Source organism: Pieris napi, chromosome 15 (assembly GCF_905475465.1).
Source record: "Pieris napi chromosome 15, ilPieNapi1.2, whole genome shotgun sequence".
Taxonomy (NCBI): Eukaryota; Metazoa; Arthropoda; class Insecta; order Lepidoptera; family Pieridae; genus Pieris; species Pieris napi.
This window is the reverse complement of record NC_062248.1, coordinates 5,148,068-5,171,471: the sequence shown is the minus strand read 5'-3', so window position 1 is coordinate 5,171,471 and position 23,404 is coordinate 5,148,068. Positions and strand designations below refer to the sequence as shown.

At 33.3% G+C, this 23,404-nt stretch overlaps 4 protein-coding genes across 13 annotated transcripts; 2 read left to right on the top strand and 2 right to left on the bottom strand.

The window, feature by feature from the left end:
• Positions 1 to 1,552: 1,552 nt before the first annotated feature.
• Positions 1,553 to 12,028, top strand: LOC125056882. 5 transcript variants are annotated; one of them, XM_047660203.1, is made up of 14 exons: positions 1,553 to 1,719; positions 2,185 to 2,380; positions 2,698 to 2,756; positions 3,177 to 3,363; positions 3,754 to 3,926; positions 4,447 to 4,747; positions 5,192 to 5,288; positions 5,372 to 5,425; positions 6,215 to 6,332; positions 6,460 to 9,346; positions 9,644 to 9,842; positions 10,297 to 10,434; positions 10,870 to 11,061; positions 11,419 to 12,028. In XM_047660203.1, exons 2-14 carry the CDS (start codon positions 2,189 to 2,191, stop codon positions 11,571 to 11,573), a joined length of 4,752 nt encoding a protein of 1,583 aa, XP_047516159.1. In that variant the 5' UTR covers positions 1,553 to 1,719; positions 2,185 to 2,188; the 3' UTR covers positions 11,574 to 12,028. The 5 variants fall into 5 exon arrangements, with proteins under 5 accessions (XP_047516159.1, XP_047516161.1, XP_047516158.1 ...); XM_047660205.1 differs by lacking the exon at positions 1,553 to 1,719 and adding an exon at positions 1,778 to 1,950 and having other exon boundaries at positions 10,297 to 10,425; XM_047660202.1 differs by lacking the exon at positions 1,553 to 1,719 and adding an exon at positions 1,779 to 1,950 and having other exon boundaries at positions 5,378 to 5,425.
• A 581-nt stretch (positions 12,029 to 12,609) lies between these two features.
• On the bottom strand, positions 12,610 to 18,522 carry LOC125056909 (protein Mo25). Of its 5 annotated transcripts, XM_047660271.1 has the most exons (8): positions 18,392 to 18,522; positions 17,985 to 18,172; positions 17,794 to 17,910; positions 17,581 to 17,723; positions 17,217 to 17,385; positions 15,633 to 15,902; positions 14,955 to 15,159; positions 12,610 to 13,798 (listed from the first exon to the last, which is right to left on the bottom strand). In XM_047660271.1, exons 2-7 carry the CDS (start codon positions 18,111 to 18,113, stop codon positions 14,980 to 14,982), a joined length of 1,008 nt encoding a protein of 335 aa, XP_047516227.1. In that variant the 5' UTR covers positions 18,114 to 18,172; positions 18,392 to 18,522; the 3' UTR covers positions 12,610 to 13,798; positions 14,955 to 14,979. The 5 variants fall into 5 exon arrangements, with proteins under 5 accessions (XP_047516227.1, XP_047516226.1, XP_047516225.1 ...); XM_047660270.1 differs by lacking the exon at positions 12,610 to 13,798 and having other exon boundaries at positions 13,825 to 15,159; positions 18,419 to 18,506; XM_047660269.1 differs by lacking the exon at positions 12,610 to 13,798 and having other exon boundaries at positions 13,825 to 15,159; positions 18,386 to 18,467.
• Positions 18,523 to 18,771: 249 nt separating this feature from the next.
• LOC125056895 (lysine--tRNA ligase) lies at positions 18,772 to 21,925 on the top strand. 2 transcript variants are annotated; one of them, XM_047660237.1, is made up of 8 exons: positions 18,772 to 18,931; positions 19,136 to 19,508; positions 19,598 to 19,849; positions 20,144 to 20,536; positions 20,717 to 20,899; positions 20,978 to 21,138; positions 21,428 to 21,668; positions 21,773 to 21,925. In XM_047660237.1, the coding sequence occupies exons 1-8, from the start codon at positions 18,897 to 18,899 to the stop codon at positions 21,863 to 21,865; spliced, it is 1,731 nt and encodes a 576-aa protein (XP_047516193.1). In that variant the 5' UTR covers positions 18,772 to 18,896; the 3' UTR covers positions 21,866 to 21,925. The 2 variants fall into 2 exon arrangements, with proteins under 2 accessions (XP_047516193.1, XP_047516192.1); XM_047660236.1 differs by lacking the exon at positions 18,772 to 18,931 and adding an exon at positions 18,932 to 19,067.
• On the bottom strand, positions 21,919 to 23,379 carry LOC125056915 (deubiquitinase OTUD6B). The gene has a single exon (XM_047660277.1). The coding sequence runs from the start codon at positions 23,165 to 23,167 to the stop codon at positions 22,289 to 22,291; it is 879 nt and encodes a 292-aa protein (XP_047516233.1). The 5' UTR covers positions 23,168 to 23,379; the 3' UTR covers positions 21,919 to 22,288.
• Positions 23,380 to 23,404: the final 25 nt, after the last annotated feature.

The following is a 23,404-nucleotide window of genomic DNA, read 5'->3' as shown; positions in this document are numbered from 1 at the left end:
CTCTTGGAACACTTACTCAGCTGTTAAATATAAACTGTGACATTACTACTAATAAAAAATAAATCCCACAAGACGTTATTTTTTTATATCGAATATTATGTCAGCCTTGATTCAGAGAGGATCGAAGAAGCCATTTCACACCCGATCGAACACAATCATACTCGTATCGTCATATGGAATAACGAATACTGAAAATATGTCGGTAATTTATAAAATAAAATCTTACACCTATAGGAGGTACTTTTTTGTACTTTAACGGGTATTATAAATTAATGTAGGTTATCTGTGCAGTATTTTGTACCTATTGATTTCTGATACAAAGCGTACAAGGTTATTTCGACAATATTGTTACACTTTTATATTTTATCTGATATTATTTAATAATAGGAGAATTCTTAAGGGCCTAAGTGATTTAAAATAAACTAAATTGCTTCCCAGTCGCATCGCTAAATATAATAATACTTTTGTAATTTGTTCTGTTTCCAGTGGGTTCTGAGAATTCGTTCAAATCATCAATCCTTTACGCTGATTTTTTACTGCTAACGATATGTATGGGCTTGGAATGGCTGAAATTGAATATTTTGTTTCCAATCAATCTCTTTTTGAAAATCACCTCTGACGAAATTATTGCATAATATACACTACGGAATAATATGATTAACGTGACGTATGTTGTGGTTCATAGGCCAATGAGCTTTGCTAACAGCGTATCAGCTGATAAGCTACTCAGCTAAATTAACATCCCTTCGTAGTTCGTATTTGTTTTAGATCTATAGACGATATATCTTTGAGGTGATAACGCCGCAGAATATAGCGATATGTCATGAATCGTGATATAAGTTAATTACGTTCCTTTGTTCAAACCACCATGTAAATGGAACTTCTTCAATGAAAACATAAATCGAATATCGATTTTCTAACCACGACGAGTGCTTCTTGTGTGGAAACTAGAATTTTTACGTAGTAGATTGTTGTAGAATTATGCATGTCTCAGTTTCTCTATAATTTGTTATCTTTTGATACGTTTATAAACTCTATTAGTCTCGTTAAAAAATTCTCTCCAAATTTCCAGCAGTCGTGTAAATCGTATTTTTATTGTCGTATTTTTTTATTTTTTTTATTTTACTTAATTCAATTATGTGAATAAAGATGTATTTTGAGAACGTTGTCTCCAAAATATAATATATGCAATTTTTAGAATTAGTGCTAAGTACACCCACCACTGATGCAGCCCCAGTTCAGTGTGTTAGGTATAAAGACACGATTAATTAACAAATTAAAGTGTATCTTCAATAGAGATAAAAAATTTACGTTATAATGCTATTTCTATGGCGTTTCACTTTTACAATTATGTGTATGTATGTTTAAGACCTTTTTGTGGAACTATATACCCATTATTAAGTATACCTTTTATTATCTGCCTATGTCACAGACATGTATTAGTCATATACGTAGACTTGATACCTGTCAATTTCAAAGTCGAAACCGCTAGTGTTCAGTTCAATTTATATAATTAAAAAGTAATACCTATAAATATAAAAAGTATGTTTGACAGACGTCATTTTGCATCTGTGTTTACCGAAAAATATATTCGGTGCAGTTACCGATATTGTAATTACAAATCTTTTAGAATTTAGTTACTGCTTGTTCTCTCTCTTACAAATATTATATTATTAGTTTAACTTTAGCTCTTGTGCTGATATTTGCAATATGATTCAAGTAAGTACTCACCCTGCCTACTTTTCTGAACACATTGTTCAATGTTGACGCTTATCTCGCGATTATACGTGAGTTTTCTTATAAACAATCTTAAATCGTTGTAATAGTGTAAAATTAGTTTAGTCTGTCTTTGAAATACTTTTATTTATGTAATTTACTTTAAAAATAACCTGTTGTCATTTTCCAATATGGCTCACTGGAGTTAAATGATTATATCACGTATTTTGCAATGTAAGTTGGTACGTACATATTATAATGTATGTCATAAAGAACACCATCCACTTGGATTTTATTGGGAATAAAAGAGAACATTGGGAGCTATTTCAAATAAACATAGTGCCTGTTATTGCAGGCTGTATATTTGCAATATTTACTTAAACTCACAAATAAATAAGGTATCACTAAAACTAACTACAAGAAGAATGTTGTTTTATGTAAATATTAACAATTTATTTTTGCTATTAGGATAATGGATCCTATTATTGATAGTGACTGGCTTATGAACAAATCAGAACCTATTGATGACAGTCAATCTGGCAATATTGCACGCAGTTGGGTATGGAGAGAAAGAGGTATTAATCCCCCTAACTCACCAAGCAATAAAACTGTGTTAGAAAATGTTGCTGAAGATATTCTTGTTCAAAAACCACTTAAAATAAGAGTAAGTAATAAAAGTTACTCAACATATATATCAATCTTTAATTGTAATTAATTTATCCAAAATTTTTGCAAGTAAATATTATAGACAAGGTATTGGCTAAAGAAGTGTTTACTCTTACTATAAATTATATAATATTTGTTTGAACAGTTTGATGTCTTAACTTATGGTATATACCATAAGTTTTATACACATTTTATACATTCATCATAGTGCTGCATTTTTTTATTACTTAAAATTTAATTATTACATTTGTAAATGATATCTAGATCTCCATACAAAGTGGTATAAGTATACTAGTTAAGAATAAATGATTTCAGTGCTGTGATCTACCAGGATATCCACGTTCAACATTCCTCATGGTCTTTAGTCCTGATGGGTAAATGCTTTATAATATTTATATTGCTATGTACTTACCCTAACATTCAGAGTCAAGACATAGCGTTTACAAACCACACTAAGTAGAGAACTAAATTAAGTAAGACTAGATTGCTCTAAGTCTTAACTCTGAATCTTACCCATAATTCTCATTCATCGTATAAAGATATCTAAACATTTTGTTTCAATATGTGAAATATTGAATTTTTTTATAAATTTCCTAATTAAATTCAATGTTTGAAAATTAGTTTCTGTTTGTAGATTGCTTTTTTTGTAAATATGAGTAACAATGGTGAATATATTTTTTCTACCCTTTTCTGAACCTAATGGTCTAACCTAAGTAAATAAGTAACCATACATTTTATTCAATATGTATACAATATATTTGACTATGATTATAATTTTAGTTACCAATTTTCAGTACCAAAGTTGCATCAACGCATGGAAATCATAATGTGTATGTGTCTGAGTTGGCGAGTGGTAAACATGTCAGAATATTAAAGGGTCACCCAAGAACACCATGGTGTATAGCATTTCATCCATCACATCCAGAACTAATTGGGTCTGGTTGTCTTGGAGGCCAAGTCAGAGTTTGGGATATTGCAAGTGTAAGTATTTTATTGTATATATACACAAGTAATGGAGTAGTAAGTTGCCTATGTGTAACATGAACTGAGTATTAACCAAAAAACTTTACATACACCTGTCTATAAATAGTCTAGATCTGAAATAAATTTGAAATATTATCAAACATTGATTATTTTGTAAATGGTGTGGAAATCATTGATTGAATTTTTTTTGAAGTGAAACTTCTTTATCGGGGTTGGAAAAACATTTAGTGTAACATTTTTTCGTTACGCGTCACATTTTTCGGTTACGCGCCATGTTGCTTTTTGAAGTCAAACTTCTTTATCGGCGTTGGAAAAAATTTTACCGGCACATTTCACTTCTTACGTGTATACACCTAGTACACGCACACATTTTTTTTTTAAATTTAGGGTGGAAGTGAAGTATGGAGTGTACAAAAGGAAACTGTAATAGCGTCAATTGCGTTCCATCCGCGGGAGCAGTTACTAGTGATAGCCACTTCTAATGAACTTTACTTTTGGGATTGGAGTCAACCGGCACCCTTTACTAAAGTCTCAACTGATGATATCAATGAGAAAGTGAGGTATGTTTCAAGGGAAGCTAATAAGAAGTGTTTCTTTAGAACAACATTAACAATAAAGCAGTTGTTCAAAAAATCAGTTAACCTAAATTTTTATTGTAAAATCAATGGTATGGAACATACCAAATATTTTGAAAAAAAATTGTACTGCATATTACTTTTGACATTTTCCAGATAATTGTTAATACAATTAAACACCTATATATATATAATTCTTCTGTGAGTGTGTATGTCATTGAACGTCTCTCAAACAACTGGACCGATTTTGATGAAATTTTTTGTGTGTGTTCAAGGGGATCTGGGAATGGTTTAGATTCACAAATCAGCCCGGCAGGTGGCGCTGCAGTCGGTACTTTCATACTTTGCTTTACTAATTGCTTGAAATATCATGCAGGACAACGTCTGTCGGGTCCACTAGTGGTCATATAAAAGATTACTTTTAAAGCTACAAGTCCGGGTTTTAAGTGTATTGTGTGGGTATGGCTAAATTCTGGATTCAAACAAAAATAACTTCTTCTTTCAGATATGTGGCATTTGATTCACTCGGATATAAGCTCATAACAGGAATATCACTGTATAATACTCCACCTTGTGCGCCTACTGTCTCTGAACGCAATGCCCATTCAAGTCCGCCAGTCAACTATCGCAGACAAGAACCCGATGATAGTCCTAACAATAGATCGGATCCAACGGGCCCAACGGGAGATGTCATAGTTAATTCTTACCAAAATTTAGTACAAAGATATGACAGTCTGGTGAGAAATTATCAGAGGTTGTTTTTGGTACGACATAGGCTTACAGCTACGACCCCACCGCCTAGCACGGTATAGTTTTTATTTTCATTTGTAAAATAAGTAGATTCGGCCATTTCTAATTTAGTATACTCTCATTTTTTTACATTTGACACATTTCAATTGTGAGCATTGCTCTAATATGTACATGTTTAAATTATATATATTGTGTATTAATTATTTTACTATATGAAAAATTAAAATTGTTGATTCGTGAAATTTAATAACTGAAAAATAAAATATAGTCTATATGACAATAAAACAAACCATTAAAAAAAGTGTCAAAAGAAAAAAAAATCTAGAGTATAAAGTAGTAAATGTAGAGGAAGCTTTGTTAACATAATTGTTCTACAAATGAGATATAGTTAGGTGGATTACAATTGTTTTAGTTTGGAGGATGTACAATATTAGTCAAATATAGCCCATGTCTGAAGTACTTAAAGTTGGAATGAATTTTGAATATTAATGTTTTTGCAGACCGATCGCGGAACAGACCCAATGGAAACAGATTCTGCAACAGATAATAATGGACCAATTCGTCCAACGCGTAGGACGCCATTCTTTCCTGAAGAAGGTAAGAAAAATCTTTTAAAATAGAATAAAAGTTATTTCATAAATGTCTTTCTTTTTTCATATTAAACGTTTTTATGTGTTCTGCAACAGAGAATGCACCAATTCGACCAACGCGAAGGACGATCTTTTCTGAAGAAGGTAAGAAAATCTATAATAAAGCAATACATTTTATTTAACGAATATATTTCTTTTGTCATAATAAATTGCGTTATGTGTTATTGTATATTTTACAATGCAAAACAATTTAATGTAATCATAAATGAGTCTTATTAGGTAAAACATTTGAATGGAAAGAAAGTATTTTTTTTTTACATACAAATTTTATTAAAGTAAAGTAAAAAAATCATTTAATCGCTATGTAACATAATGTACACTTATGACATGTCAGTAAAGAAATACATATCAATTTTACATTTAATGCCAGTTTTCAAATCAAGGGCGTAGAACGGGAGAGAAGAACTGGCAATAAACTCTCCGCCACTCTTTTTAATCGCCATTTTTTGTTTTACAAAATGTTTGTAAGGAACTGCAACCATTACACACACCATGTCCAATGTGACATTTTAAGTAATTAATAATAATAACATAAATTAAAAACAAAGGTTTGTCCTCTATCAGCAGGAGGCATGGTGAAATAGTAGCACGCACTTACATTCTCGTGGAAACAACACGCAAACACATAGTCGAAATAACCAACATCACCGCATACACGAATTCAAGTACGACCAGTCACCAAAAGCAGCACCCGAGCATATTTAAATCGATTTCCGTAAAAATATGTACTATCTTAAAATTATAATATCAATTTGTATGTTATCAAAGACGAAAAAATCTAAAAAAAACACCACTTTACCTAAGTTAATTTCCTTCATCATAGACTTATATTGCGATTTTATTAGCTTTATTTTTTAACTTCTTTGTTAATAGATGTCCTGCCGAGCACATCTAGAACTAATGAAAATACAGATAATGCTGATACAGATCCACTTTCTCACAGTCGACTTTTGAATCTGGATGCATTGACGCTCGAAAGAAACTCTATGAGGTAAATTTTTAATGCTTTAAAATAGGCTATCTAATATTATGGATCAAGTTATTGTACGGTCCTACTGAAATAAATTCGTCCTCAACACCGTGGTGCAAATGTGCAGTTTAATGTTTTAAAATTTCAGGACAAGAAGTTCGAGCACCACTCGCCCAGAGTCCTCTGTATTTGGTTCTCGCCCTTCAGCGTTTCAACCTCTCAACGAAGGCAATAGGCCATCTCTTTGGCAAGCGGCCAGGCATTTACCAAATCCCTTTACACCGCCGAGACGTACTTTGACGACTACCGTTTTTAACCAAGAGAATTCGGGATCTTCTCGAACAAATGTATTTCCCACTTACAGATCGGTGACTCCTCCTCCCCCTCCCACTCCTCCACCTCCTCCGGCCCCTGTCGATCCCCTAACGAGTTTCAATGACACCATTTCTGATTCTGTAGACGCGATTTTCCCTTCAGACAATTCAGTACAAATCGATTACCTAACTCCCTCGTCTCCAGACGTAAATAGTCCCATTCAGGTAGTGTACGATGCTTTCCCACCCGAAACCTCGAGCAATCCTACCACGTCTAGTACAAATACAACCACACAATCTCCCGTCAATACCCCAGTCGATGCACAAACTATCAACGAGAGTCTCGATCTGATACGTGACATTCTCAGAGATTCTGGGACGAGATTGTTAAATTTGATCACTAATATGTCGTTATCGAACTTGTCGAGAGAAAGACGACGGGAACGTTCTAGAGCGCATTCTGATGGAGACGGATCGAGCGATGGAACTTCCAGATCTCGAAATACCAGAACTCGGCCCAGGTTGTTTAGTTCAGGCTTACCCATGTCACTCTTTTTATCATCTAGTTCAGAATCAGACAGTGATAACCCTCCCGAAGTTAACATATTCAGAACCAGAAATGCATCATTCAGGGAAGACGCCGCCAGAAATAGTAATCGTCCAAATGCAAGTGGATCTACTAGACCGGAACATCCTACGGACAGATTAGTTTTCGAATTGAACGATGAATTGGTGTTGGAAGAAAACTTCGAGTTGGGTGGTTTTAACGTGTCTCCCAATCCTAGAACATTTCATGTTAGGTCACAAAATCCGCAATCCGCAGAGGAAAGCACAAACACTACCACAACAACTACTACAACAAACGCAGAACCTAGAGAGAATCGGGCACGGAGTAGTAGCTTCGACCCTAATATGCCCTCTACCAGTAGAGACAACTTTTGGTCCGGAGGAAACACGTTGACCTCCCAAGAAGCATTTCGAAAAGTTCGAGGCGGCGTTAATGCCTTGCAAAAACATGTTCAACAGCTAACGAATTTCTGGGTCCGCGGACAAAGGATAAGTATGAGGGACTTGCGTAATATGTGGGAAAATTTAAGGAGGCGAATTCTAATGCTTCATAGGGAAACGGGAAGACAGGATGTTCCCAGTTATTATTCAAGATCACTTTTAGAAAGATGCATGATGTTGTCTGACATGTCGGAGAATGTTAGTCGCAGCTCGAGCAGAACTAGAGGCCACCAAAGGACAGAAGACAGAAACGCTGAAACGAGTAGAGAGCAAGCACCTGCAGAAACGGGTGATAATGAACCAAGTTCAAGTCCTGGAACTTCAAATACAAGTAGACAGAATAGAAATCCACAAACGAGATCCTCCTCAGGGGGTCGATTTTCTCCATTCGCTAGACGCCGCCTACAACCTAACCATAGGTGGAGGCATGAAGACGAAATACGCAGAAGAGCCCGAAATCCCACATCCAACCGCTTATCACCAAGGCTCTCCAGGCCTCGGCGAGAACTCGCCCGGGCTATTGAAATAAGTGCTACGAGGCATGAGATTCGGATGCGTGCAATGCAAGTTTTGTCTGTTATGTTCAATATGATGATGATGTGCTTGGAAGAGCCAGGTTTAAGCCAACTTATCATAAATATGTTACGAACGTTAAAAAAGGCGTTAGCTTTAACCTGTCTAATGCTAATGAGTAATAGAAACGGTGGACGTGGAAGTGGAAGCACGAACCAATCTCCACAACGGTCCGATAATCGCAATTCTAATAACTCTGGAAATACTGGAAGTAACACTGACGGTAATACCAATGACGCGAACACATCGGAATCAGTGCAAAATTCAATATCAAGTGAGGCAGAGGAAGATCGCGCTCGCGAAAGTACATCTAATAATGCAGAAAATTCTATCTCTCTAACAATGGTTTCTAGTCCTAGTACCAGTACCGCGCAAAATGAATCCTTATCATTACCAAGTACATCCGCCGCTCAAAAGTGGAGTAATCGTCTAGCTGTCCAAATAGCAACAGCTAATAGAAACACATCTGTAACTGCCAGATGTAGAAGAGAGTTATATTTGGAAAGTAGACGGCTTAAAGCTTTACATCGTACTAATCCTACAAAACATCCTCTTATAAGGAAGCGTGTGCCTCCTTTGGCCTCTCACCGGATTCCTATGTTGCGGGCGTTACCTCGAAAGATTGTCAAAACACCTACCCCAAGAGATCCTTCGCCACCAGTCGCACCTGTAGTTTTCCCCCTACGTGGACCACCGCTTGGTGAAATTTCAAATCAAGAGCCGTCTAGACTCCCACCAGAAGTTATGAACGAATTCGAGCACAGGATTAATTTAATACGCATAGCTCACATGCAAGCGGTTAGATTGAGAAATGCTGCTAGAAATAGATATAGACGCCTGCAAACGATACGTCTGTATACTCCGTCGTCTGTGCGGGAAATGTTTACTCTTCAAGATGGAAATGATCAAAATCAGCAAGGGGCCCGTTCAAGTACTTCCGAAAATCGGTCGAACTTACTGAACAGAGAACGTCTTGTCGCCCGAGTTCCTATTAATATACATTCTGAAGATATGAGACAACTCCACGCCGGTGAGGCGCTGCTGCAAGTGAATGACGCGGTCAACGTCGAAGGACAAGGGAATCCACAAGCACGATTGCCTAGGATTCACGAATATCTACAACCAATAATTCTGGCACAGGTAAGCCTTGTAGTACTTATTAATTACAGCGTAAGTTGCAGATTTAGAATTGTTTATTTGGCCTATTTTAATTTCATTACTAATACTTGATGGCGACTGTCTTCACATCGCACGTGGAGTATTAATTCATGTTGTACTACCCTAGCTTAGAAACACTGCATATAACCTGTTTTTCTTTTCTCAATTTAGAAATATCTTATGAGAAAGGGTTTATGCGAGGATTTTACAAATGATATTAGTGAATTTTGATTCCCACAATGTTTTGTCGTTGCAAATAGAAAACCTATTGAATTACAGAATGCAGTGGTAGTTGAAGATGAAGACGAGAATAATGGGGAAGGGAATGGCTTTGCTGGTTTCGGAGTTCGACGAGTGGGCATGGGAGGGATGGCTGGTCTATTGGACGCTAGTGTTATATCAGACAACTTTCCCTCCCCGTCCCATAGAATACAGGCATGGGATTTCACTAGTGGAGACGCGCCGGACATAGCAGATGGTGCGTATATTCAAATGTTTAGGATGCAACCACTTTCTTTCGCGTATTACGCCCAAAATATTAATTTTTACCGCAAATTTATTCGGTGAAATTTGTTTTTCTGATTTCAGTTTAATAATACTGACTAATAACAACTTTAAATTACACTAGAAATGTTTAATTTAGTAATTAATCGATTGTTTAATTTTTAGTACATTCATGAATTAATATAATAAAGGCACTTTTATAGTGTTAAAGTCTATTTTGGAAAAAATATATCTTGACATATTCGAAGATTTCCCTTTGAAGAAAATTTGGTCTATCAAGTTTGTTGGTAGCAAGTATCAACTGAACTGATTTAGAAAATAGTGTTTCCAGAAGTGATCTACATATTTCATTGTGTTCTCGTTTTACCACGAAACAGTTTATTATAAGTTTTTCAGCTTATAATATAGATTCTGTTAAATTATTTTAGGTGACAAAAATATAGTGGTTCAAAGATGCAGAATTCATAACGATGCCAGTATTGATATATCCAAAGATGGCAGATTGCTAGTGGCTCTCTTACCTGTACCACGATTACGAAACACAAGCCATTGGCTAGGTAAGATAGGTGTGTGTGATTTTTATTTTTTTATTTTACACTAACACTACACAAAAATACAATTAACATTACGGTCTTTAATTCAATTCTTTTTTGCATATATCGGATGAAATAAGACGCCTACTCATATAGAATGAAGAAGAGAAAACAGATCTGTTATAGTAGTTCTTCTCCAGCTAAACTCTTAACTTTTCTTTTTTTTTCTTAACTTTCAGACAAATAAAAGAGTAACGACAACTGAGACCCATTTAATACATTTTTTGTTTATTCTTCGCGCTTTATTACTTCTGTACACTATCTTTGAGAGTATGGAACTGATGCCCTAAAAATATGTCCATAGTTCAAATCTTCATTGAGCTGACACTAAAATTGATCATTAAACTTTAAAATTCATTGACGTCAATTATAAAGTTGAGGTATAATATCGCGATATTTCCGATCAAGGGGTGTATTCGCTGGAATGGCCCCGCCTGGGTCACTGCCTTCACACAGCGGTGCTGGAGCAAAGTGCAGTGTCGGTAGCCCTCTCCCCAACTGGGCGACACTTGGCCGTGGGGCTTGGGTCTCGTCGCTTCACATCGGTACATCACGCGAGAAGCAGCGTTTTTGCGTTGCTCTTCAGACTTGACCCTCTCGGTAAGAGTTACTCAATTTACAATTAAACAAACGGAGAAAACAAATGTTTAGTTAAAAATAGTTATATTTTGACTACCGAAAGACTGGTTTTATATATGTAAGGAACGACGATGTTTAATTTGTCACTTGACATAATAGATGTAAGATGTTTTAATTTTTTTCATTATATTATTTTATTTTATAAAATCTAGAATATAGGCTTTAAATGTTGTTACTTTTGTATTCACAGAGAAACGCAGTTGCGCCTTATTTATTCCCAGCATAAGCGATCGATACCATTATATATATAAATTGATTAACTCTATACGTTCCACAGATTCTTCTAGCTTCACTGTACATGTATAAAATAATTTTCAGACGGCACAAGCCGCACCGGGCTGTCGCCTATAAAAGAGTTGGAGCAAACCTGGGAACACGGTTTCACGAGCCTCAACTGTTTGCGTTGGGCGCCACAACCTGGCCAAGGTTTAGTCTACGCTAACAACACTGGCCAACTTATTATTATGAGTTAGACGGGTCACGTGACGTGCGAAATTTGAGCGCTACAGAGAAAGCTCATGGTTACTATTAAACGTCATAGTATGCATCGAGTTATTGTTAGTTAATTGCCCAATTTGAAAATGTATTACAGCGCTTAAATTTTGTGTCGCATGTGAGACAAAATCTAAATAAAGTTTTATCGAGTTTGTCATTTCTAATAACGAAAAGAAAATCTACTTAAATTTTGGGTCGCATGTTAACAATCTATATTCAACAAAATCAAAATAACGTAGCATTTTAACGAGGATATTTTCATTGTCAATAACGAAAAACAAATATAAAATAATAACTTACCAAATGTAATATCCACATTACAATTGCGTACCAAAAAATTTAACTCATAATAGTGTAATTTTAGGCAACGTTCAAACGAATACATGTTCAATGCCGACGATTTTAGGTCAAAAACTTTAGACTAAAATGACAATCTTAAGGTGGGAACTGACCAACGTTACGAGGTGTAATGTAACATGTAATGTAATGTTACACAGCGAGCATTCGTGCAGTCAGTACGTCGTGTTCCGGGGAAACACGACGTAACACTACGTACTGACTGCACGAATGCTCGCTGTGTAACATTACATTACATGTTACATTACACCTCGTAACGTTGGTCAGTTCCCACCTTAAATGTTTGCTTATCAAGGAGCTTTATTAGCGATTTCCCATCGTTCATTGACAATTACCTAATAGGTAAAATATAAGATTGGTCTGTTTAATGATCTCGGGCCTTTATTGGCGGCAACCGGTAACATGACACTCGGAACACCTTATTGTTACCATATTTAGTTTTACAGCAGAATTGATTTTATGAATTGTAGTGTAAAACATGTTTTAAATATATAACTTAAAGTAAATTTGGTATAGTACTCGGCGATAACCTACCAAATTTGAACGGCCTTATGACGGATCAAAGTTACCATGGCAACGGCAATGGTAACCATGACAACGAATACCGTACTAAAGTCTACATTATTTAATAAGTCCGGAACAATGTTTGACGAACGGCGGCTTCGGTCAACGGCTGTCGCCAGTAGAATGAGTGACAAGGAACGTAGCCAAGCGGAACTAAAGCTATCTCTTTCTAATGGTCGTTGTTATCGTTAAGTACTGTACACAAAAAAATCTATATCTTTATCAGTCCTGGTATACTATCACTACATTTTTACTTATATAATAAGATCCCAATGTTTACATGAAGTCATTCGGTTTCATGTACATTAGAATTTAGGCGTAGGTATTTAATTTCTTTAATAATTTGTAATATAGGTAGGTAAGATGCGTGAGCATAAAACTGTTTATATTTTTTTCTATGTAAAATTTTTCATTGTACTGACTTTGGATGTAAATTAATAATTTATTTTGGAATTTTGAAAATAGTACAATTTTAGTTCAATAAATTATGTACGAAAAAAGCAGAATTTAAATTATATTGATCTTTTAATTTTTATTCTAAAAATTTGTCGTATTTAATTTTGTTTCGATGATAATAAATATGGCTTAATTTTAATATTTCCTGAAAGGCGATAACCGATGAACGTTTTGAAAATTAGATTATCTTGATAAAATGCTTTAGTTAATAATTTCTTGCGAATTAACTATTAAAGAAATGTAAATAATAAATCTCTTTCTTATGTAATTGTGAATGCATTAGACCTTTAATATTTCTTTAGTTCTTCCATTATGTTTGTAATTTTATTTTTGTATAAAGCTTAATATTTTGTTTATTATGTAAAATGGTAATAAATAGAGAATTTCACTCAATTATGTAGTTTGAATTGCAATGCATTACTAATACTACTCCAATTAAAAAAGGAAAGGCTAACACATGGCTTAGTTTTCGAAGACTACTTTATTCATAAAGCTAGATACAAAAAAAACTAGGTGAAGTGATATAGAATACAAATTCCTCATTTTATAGCCAGCTAGATGTGTCGCTATCGTTGATTTGTCAACGTTTAAAGATATTTCAATCAACATTTGTAATATCATTAATGTAGATTGCAATCATGACGTAACTTTATTAATATTTCATTTATTAGTTGTGACATTTGTTATAACACCACCATTAGTCGGAAGCTTCGATTCTCTCCCATTTTAACTTGTGGCATCAATTTCAGTTCTAGCAGCTCCAGTTAAAAGCTGACAGTTTTTTTGCGGACGTCAAATACCCTTGGTATTATACCGTTAAGTAAATCTAGAACATAGAAATAAAACACGATAAACTTTTTCTAATAATTTATTCATCATTATTATGTGACAAAATTTGCCAAATGTACAAAATGTGATTATAGGTATATTGTGGTATATTGTAGCTAATTTAGATTTCAAATATCCCTGCTTCATGATGCGAAATATCTTCGACTTGAATTATTTTCCCTAGCAGGCAACACTATTCTGAAACATTCTTAATAATTGTTTCTCTATTTCTTTAATAAAATAATTTTAACGTAAATTTAAATGTAGTGCAATCAATTAAAATTTTCCTTTGTCTAAAATTAGTTAAACCCCAATAAATTGACTTACATTAACAGAAAATAAATTTATTTATATATTTCCTGCATAATTCATCAATATTCTATAAACGCAAAACATATATTTAATTGTAACTACACAAACGTGATGATGACGTAAACTAAAACTATATATTGATTATTACAAAAACAAATTGAATTAATGAAACTGTACTACAAAATATATAAAAGATAACGCTCAAAGTCCTATGGGTAATACAATGGGAATTCAATGCATACAAAATGGTACCAAATACTGAACCAATACTCATATTAGCTGAGGAGAATGGATTTATAAATGGCTGACATTCTCATTGCATCTCGCTTGCATAGATCGGTGTCCCTCACACATCGGTAACGAACTGTTGATTATAGTTTAGTCTAAGATACTCATTTAATTATTTAAAAAAAACTCGTAATAATAACTCTTCAAATATTATCTTTTTGATTATGCAACATATTAAGCCATTTATAATTTCCTCCTTTAGCTCAGTTACACAACTGTTATCGAATAAAATAAAAATTAAAAAATACATGTCATATTTACAAATTACATAACATTTTGGTAAAAGATTCTGTAACAGACTTTTCTCCCTAATTTGTGAATGATACAATAAAAAAATCCAGTTGTGACTTAGGAACCTGTCACTATAACTAATGGTTTTAACTTACAAATTGTATGCGAAACCATTGGATAACACTAAAAATTCCTACAAATAATTTGCTCGCAGCACACAAACGACTCATCACAGACCGAATGTAGAATAATAGGAGTCTAGTGTGACCACACCCTCCGGTGACTTAGAAGCATTTAAATATAATATAGCGTCTATAACTAACTTCTTTGAAGTGATGTGATGAAATGTTAGTGTTCTGATGGCTTCAATTCCTTAATTTGCTTTATAAGGTAAGCCTTCTCATCATTGAACTGCTCGTCTTCAGAGCGGTCTGTGTGGAACTTGGTCAGGAAGTCCACCAATTTATCCTGGTTTCGAAGCAGTATATCCAGTATTGGTTTTGGTTTGTTTGGATTGGCTACGAACACCTGTAAAATTATAGCATCATTAGCCTTTTCTTGTTAATACATTAATCACTCAAAGTATAAATAAAATAAAAACTTAATTAGAATCCAGGTTGGATTCAATCATAATGTAGTATTATAGTAACAGTTCTTATTAGAGTGAATATATTTCATTTATAATAATTGATGTGTACTTAATTACTTATTCTATTTTGTTTAGACAATGCATACTATTTTAGATATTAAGGTTGTCTTAGTTGATGTAAAAAGCTAGACCTAAAAATAAATACTTATTAAATAAAATAATTATTACTATTTGTAAGAAGAAATCAGAAATCTCTAAAGTAAACCTGAAAGAGGCACTTACACTTTTATAACTTCCATTTAATCCAAAGGGTCAACTAAATATTCCAGTATTAGATATCAGATAAAAACATAAAATTCTATAATCTATATGAATAAAAAAAACTAAAAATAATTGTGAATGAAATAAATACCTTAAAAACATGGAAAGCCTCAAACTGTATATTACGCGATTTCTCTTTAAGCATATTCATCATCAACTTCAAATTCTCCGGGTTGGTGATGTAGCGGGTCATAATTGAAAAGTTATGTCGATCCAGCAAGAGTTCTCCAAGTAATTTCAAACTCTGCCGTCGAGTTACATAATTCTCCGAGTTCAACAATCGTTGGTAATGGTTAAACACCTTATCGTAATTTGCTTCTAAAAACTCAGCACTTAATATTTTGTGTCGTGTTAACAGTTCCTAAAATTTATATTCCCATTAGATCATTTTTTTTTTTTAATTTCTTTTACAAACAAAATATAATACAATCATAATAAGTTACATTAGAAAACCGCTGTGGTTTATATTGATGTAACCATAACAGTCTTGTTTAGGAGCGCGACAAATGCATATAAAAGTAGTTTTTTAATTTGCTGTTTATGTTGGTTGGCGTTAGGCAATCTAATATGTGATTGGGTAGACCATATACTAGCCGCGGTAGCAAATACCTCAACGTTCTCTCGCCGTATATGTTGTTTGCTCTTGATGTACAGAGCCGAACTTGCGTTACCGCTCGGGTCTGTACGTCATGCATTAACATCAAGATAAAATATAGCTCAATCAATAGCTTAGTGTGGCTTAATTATATTACTTATTCTATACATTAGTTTCATACACATTGCGGTGTAGTTTTATAGATATTTTACTTTAAATAACCTGACAAAGTGCTGATTAATTTCATTAATGGTATTGTCCAATTAATAATTAGCAACATGATAAATTTAAAAGTTAATTAACATTCAAAAATACAAGAATAATATATACTTTATACAAAATTATATAAGATATAAGACCTAAAGTGCCCCACATTTAACTTGGAGTTGGGGACCGTTCAAGTATTACGTAACGAATTTTTGTAAAACGTTACGATACGGGGCGGAGATTGAATTACGCGTTATTGTTAATATTATTTTCGACTTTCCAGTACTTGACACCACATAATGGTGTTTTACTATACTTGGGTACAGATAAACGTTACGGCGCGTTACATGGGGGGGGGTCAATAATATCTAAAAATTGCGTGACGTAATACGCCTTACTTCCCATTTTAGTGATTATTTTCTACATAAAAAAGTCAGATTCATTGTTGTTGCCTTACAATTGATAATTATTCCCAGAGAACCAAATAGAAACAGAAAATAAAACTATGAATGTTCATTAGACAATTATATCAAAACACTAAACATTTACATGACCTACTTACTTAAGCTTATTTTATGAGCCTACTTAAATAAAAAAAATACTTTAAGAAATGAATTGTGACAAATATTTTTAGTGTATATTACAAATTTTAATTAGTGACCAAAATAATGATCTGATAACTAATGGTACAGAAGAAAAAATTGTATACACCTAAAATGTGTAAATATTTGATTAAACTATATGTTTTATGTCTTACATATACAAATTATTCATTTCAGATAGTAAGAAAATATATCTAACGGGCAGGAGAATCTTCTATTCAAAAAGTTTCATATATCATTTCATAATTAAACACTTTTTTCACCTACTAACCTTAAATGTAGAAAAGGCATCAGAGGCAATATCAAATGTTGAAACTTCTACATATCTGAAGAAATTGTAAAAATCATCAGAATATAACATTATTTTAGCTAAAGCCTCATATCTAGCACACTCCCTTAGCATAGTGCCACAGTTTGAAGCAATTTCTTGGTGCTCATACCTGAAAAGCCATATTTTTAAGAATTTATTGTATATTTGTGAAATCATTTTATTTATTTTAAAAAAATACAGAAATTTATATAATGGCGGAGCACAAATTAGTGGCAAAATTATTTCTAAAATAAATCCTACTACAAAAATTCTTTTTTTTCAGATTCAATGTAGTTACTTAAAGTCACAATTTGCCAAAACTTACCCAGACATCAGGGTAAACAGAATTTCAGGTTTTGTACATATGTACTCAACGGTTGGTGACCGAGTACCTATTTGACGCCTCAACACATTGTTAAATACTTGGGCAACATCTTTTTTTCCTTCAAAGTCAATGCGGTTCAAGTTCTACACAAAACAATATTAATTTATAACAAGTAAAATACAAGAAACAAATTATCTTTACTCTAGTACCTACTTGAATGAGGAGAAGAAGGAGGTTAGTATTGTACAATTCTTGCGCCAGCTGTGCCACTATGATATCAGTTTGTGGCTCTGCATCTGAAGTACCGTACAGCATGTTTTTTATCAAAACCTATTATATACAAACCAATATTAATATCTAAAAGTATTATTATTAATATCAATATAATTTAGTATCTTTCATACCAAGTTTTTGCTCACATCTTCTTGGGCTTTTTCTGCTTTCTTATCCCCCCTTTCTAGAGCAGTTACGGCATCTTTTAAAGATCGTACAAGCTCCGCTGGGCTCTTCTGAGATTTACCAAAAAGGGGCATAGTATTTCGATTAAATCGTCACAGGCAGTCTAAGTAATCTCGTCTTCATATGATATTACCTGTAAGTAATTAGTATGTATGAAAACAAAAACAGTATATAGCAAGGCTACAAACCTATTTACTCCAACTATGTCTACTGGAACGAAAGACAAATAAAACTGTACTTGGAAAATTCATGATGCACCTGCCAACCTTTTGATATGCTAGATGGAGAATGAGAGTTTAAAATTATGTTTTGTTCGTTTTAAATACCACAAATATAAAGAAGTCACACTCACTTTCAGATTATTAAAATAAATTCGCACCTGAGAGACATAAACCACAGCAGAATCGAACAGCTGTGCTGTCAAACTTAAAGTGTCAATAGAAATGTTGGTAGAACAGCTAACGCAACACATTAGTGTATAATATATTATTTTTATCCTTGTAACGTTTTATATGGCGTGGATAGATTAAAAACATCACATAAAGTTAATCAAACAAAATATTTTTTATAATTAGTAAAGAAACAAGCCATGAACTCCTAAAATACACATATATATATATATATATAATAAGAGCTGCTTTTTGGTAGAAACAATAAATGTGCTGACTAGGCTTTTGTCTGTGCGGTTGTTAATATTATAAATGTTCTGTGACTAGCAAATCTGGTGATTTGTCAATTATGTCATGACAAATTCCTAATACCTGTTTTCAGATTACAGGTTATATTTCAATTTTCAGGTTAAGCTTAATTTAAATAAGATCAATTTATATCTCACAATATCTAAATCTTGACTTAAAATGGCTGAGGCTGTAAGTGAAAAGCTATCGAAAAAGTGAGTACTGTGTGAATAATCGTAATAATATGTATTCGTCACGGACTTTAACGACGGTTCTGTTTAGTGCTTTGATGAGTAAAAATATAAATTTTGTAAAACCACTTTCCCAATTTTATTCTACAGTTAACCCACGGTTAGTTTATTCATTTAGACATACATCTTAACCTAAGGTGCAGATATTTAAATTAATTATATTTATAGCGAACTTAAAAGGCGTCTTAAGGCCGAACAAAAACTGAAAGAGAAGGCTGAAAAAGCTGCTCAACAGCCTGTTGTTAATGTAGAAAAGAAAGCATCCAAGGCTGAAGAAGAAATCAGTCCAAATGAGTACTATAAATTAAGAACAGCAGCAGTAGCAGCCCTTAAAAATGGAAAAAAAGAAGATCACCCCTATCCCCATAAGTTCACTGTTACAATATCGTTGGAAAACTTTATTGAAAAATACAATAATTTAAATGATGGAGATGTTGTTGATAATGTTACCTTGTCAGTAGCTGGCAGAATTCATTCTATAAGAGAATCTGGGTCTAAACTTATTTTTTATGATTTACGTGGGGAAGGTGTTAAAATTCAGGTAATTTACAATCAAGTCATTCAAAATAATCAGTTACCAATTTATTATCATTTTGCATATATCCTGTAGTGTTTTTCTAAATTTTATAGGTGATGGCTAATGCTAAATTATATGAATCTGAGGAAAAATTTATCAAGGACACAGATAAATTAAGAAGAGGTGATATTATTGGATGTGTGGGTCACCCTGGTAAGACTAAGAAAGGGGAATTATCAATTGTTCCAAAGACAGTGCAATTACTCTCTCCCTGTCTTCATATGCTTCCACATTTGCATTTTGGTCTAAAGGATAAAGAGACAAGATTTAGAAAAAGATACTTGGACCTCATTTTAAATGATAAGGTAATTTCCTTCAAATTAAAGCCTTTAATTTTCAGGCTTTAAAACTATTTTTAAATCCTAATATCTCAATATAGGGACAATTTTCTGATCATTTTATAAGAAAATATTATATTTGCATTGCATTTCTAATTCACATTTTTGTTTATTTTTAGATATAAAGTTCTTCTTGCTAAGTATGTGAACCATGAATTAGTAAAACACACTTTATAAAATTTAACGCATAAAAAATGTGAAAGTGTCTTAAAACATTAAAAGAATTATCAAAGTTAATTTTATAAAATGTATATTCAACAGGTGAGACAAACATTCTATACTAGGACTAAGATTATAGCATATATAAGAAGATTCTTGGACAACCTTGGATTTTTGGAAATTGAAACCCCTATGATGAACATGATCCCTGGAGGAGCAACTGCGAAGCCATTCATTACCCATCACAATGATCTTAACATGGATTTATACATGAGAATAGCTCCAGAACTATACCATAAAATGTTGGTTGTGGGTGGTCTAGACCGGGTATATGAAATAGGTAGACAATTTAGAAATGAAGGTATTGATCTAACACATAACCCTGAATTTACTACCTGTGAGTTTTATATGGCATATGCAGATTACCATGATTTAATGTCAATAACTGAGAGTATGATTTCTGGTATGGTGAAAAGCATTCATGGTTCTTATAAGGTAAGGAAAATGTTTATATTTGTTATAAATAACAATATTAATAGAAAAAACAAATGATCATAAAACTGACAGAAATCTGAGGCCCAAACCTGAAAGATTGAACCTCTACATTTTTTTTATTAATAAGGATACAATGCAAATGAAACCAATGCTATTTTTCTTGTCAGTTTAAATTTACAGGTGAAGTACCATCCTGATGGTCCAGAGGGAGAGGAAGTGGAGATTGACTTTACTCCCCCGTTTTCAAGAGTACCTATGATTGCCACTCTGGAAAAAGAGTTGAAAGTAAAACTTCCTCCTGCTGATAAGCTTGACACACCAGAAGCTAATGCTATTCTTAGCAAACTTTGTGAAAAACATGAGGTAAATTTCACACCAATTCATATTTCAATTTATGTTGTATATTATGGGGGTTGAACAATTAAATTTATTTTATTTCAGATTGAATGCCCTTCCCCAAGAACAACGGCAAGATTATTAGATAAACTGGTTGGAGAATTTCTTGAAGAGAAGTGCATCAATCCAACATTCATATTGGACCATCCTCAAATAATGAGTCCGCTTTCAAAATATCATAGAGATATCCCTGGCTTAACTGAAAGGTAAAAGTAACTTTTTGTATGATTAAAAAATCACATAAATTTAGATTGTGTATTTCTGATAAACACTACTACTATGAGAAAATTGTACCCTACATGTATAAGTTTTAATTTAATGTAACATTAGATTACATTCAATATAAATGCATGATTATGCAATAATCTCTGTGCCCTATTTGATAAACTAGCCATTGTTGTAAAATATAACTTATAATTAGAATTAATCATCTTATTATCTTACTTTGCCTTTACTGACTTTAAACTTATTAGTAGTATATAACATATTTTTCAGATTTGAAGTATTTGTAATGAAAAAGGAAGTGTGTAATGCTTACACGGAGTTGAATGACCCAGCCACACAGAGGGAGAGATTTGAACAGCAAGCTAAGGATCGAGCGGCTGGAGATGACGAAACTCCACCAACAGATGAGGCATTCTGCACTGCTCTTGAATATGGCCTTCCTCCTACAGGGGGTTGGGGACTTGGTGTTGATCGTCTTACTATGTTTTTGACGGACTCAAACAATATAAAGGTAATTCTTTCAAAAGTTAGAGAAATATATTAAAGATTATTCATATATATGTATAACAAGCAAACATAAATGGTTGGAATCGTAAAATCACAAATTGCTTTTAGGAGGTGCTGTTGTTCCCAGCTATGAAACCAGATGACCCTAATAAGCATAATGCAGAGGAAGGTGAACCTAACCCTATACAAGCTGGTGCCTAATTTGTGAATTATGTTTGAAAATTTGCACTAACCCTTCTCAAATAAATTGTTTTAACAATACAAATATTTTATTTACAGTCCTTAGAATGAACGATTATTTTTTAATGCTGACTATTCTTTTAACTCCTTGTTATTTAAAATAATGATTCTTTGAAGTTAACTGCTTTTAAATACCAGTAATATAAATATTTAAAATTAACATTTTGTTCTTGTAAAACTTAATATATTACTTAAAGAAAATATGGTTATAGAAAAATTCTGCTGAAATTGCCTACTAAATAATTCAGTTGGTTAAACTACAAAAATAGTCCTTTGGCCTTCAACTAAAATAGTGAGCAAATAATGCCATTCATAATAATTGTCATAGAAGAGTCACATATCTCATAATGGACTCATCTATTTTAGTCTTCATTTAGTTAACTGCTATTGGTTATCTATCTCATCTTGAACTAATGTCACAGTGGAATTATAATGTTCACCTAAGCTATACATATGACGGTGATATGTTATTATTAAAGGTGGCCCTTCATAATCATTACCCTGTTCAATAGTTTCTGGACCTGTTGCCTGGATAACAGTGATTGGGCATTTTAGACAATTAGATAAGGCTCGGATCTCTAATTGACCACCCCATACTTTAGTGCTACAAATTTTTTCACAATAATCTTCAAATTCTTCACTAGTGAGCATTTCAAAAGTATTTGGGTTTGTAAGAAATGGTAAAAAATCATCTTTATTTTCTTTTATGTGATTACACACATTTTTTCTCAGCTCATCAACAGTGACTGTAATGTTTCTCTTATGTGTTAGTTGGTGTTCGATAGCTTTATAGAGGCAATCACCATCTGAACTGACAGTAAAAATATTAAGGTGTCTTTCTTTTAGTCTTGCTAATATAGCTTGCATTTCCAAATTCCTTGGACCATGTCGGTTTTCTTTTTCTTGAAGTTTAATTTGTTCGGCTCTTTCCTGTTCTTCTTGATTTTTTTTATTTCTTCGTTTCTGAGCTTTTGATAACTTAATATTATTATCTTTATTTTGCCAAATGTTTTCATCTTCTAATAAAGACGAAGCTTCATTAACATCATCTCTTTTGAGTTCTTCTAGTTCTACAGTTTGTCTCGACTCCAACTCAGCTTCTAATTTAGCAATTTCGGCTGATAGTTCTTTCTTCCTTGTCTTGTCATTTTTAGCAGCTTTTTTTAATCCTTGGATTTTGCTTTGTAGTTCTTTTCTTTCTTTTCGATGTCGACTTTCTATAGATGTTAACAAATTATATTCATCAATATTATCATTACTCATTATATTAAGTAAATAATATCTAATTATATATATTTCAGTTTTCACGTCTAGACTCTACACTCTACAGTCTACAGTCTACAGTTAACGGTCAGGGGGTCTAGCCATATTGGTGTCGAAAAGTATTCTACATACACTACCGCTTTTGCGTAATCGTACTGTCGAAAACGCTTCGTTCGTAGCCAAGAGGCATGTCGATACATTACCGCAAAGTCGACAGCGTAGATGCGAGCTGCTGTT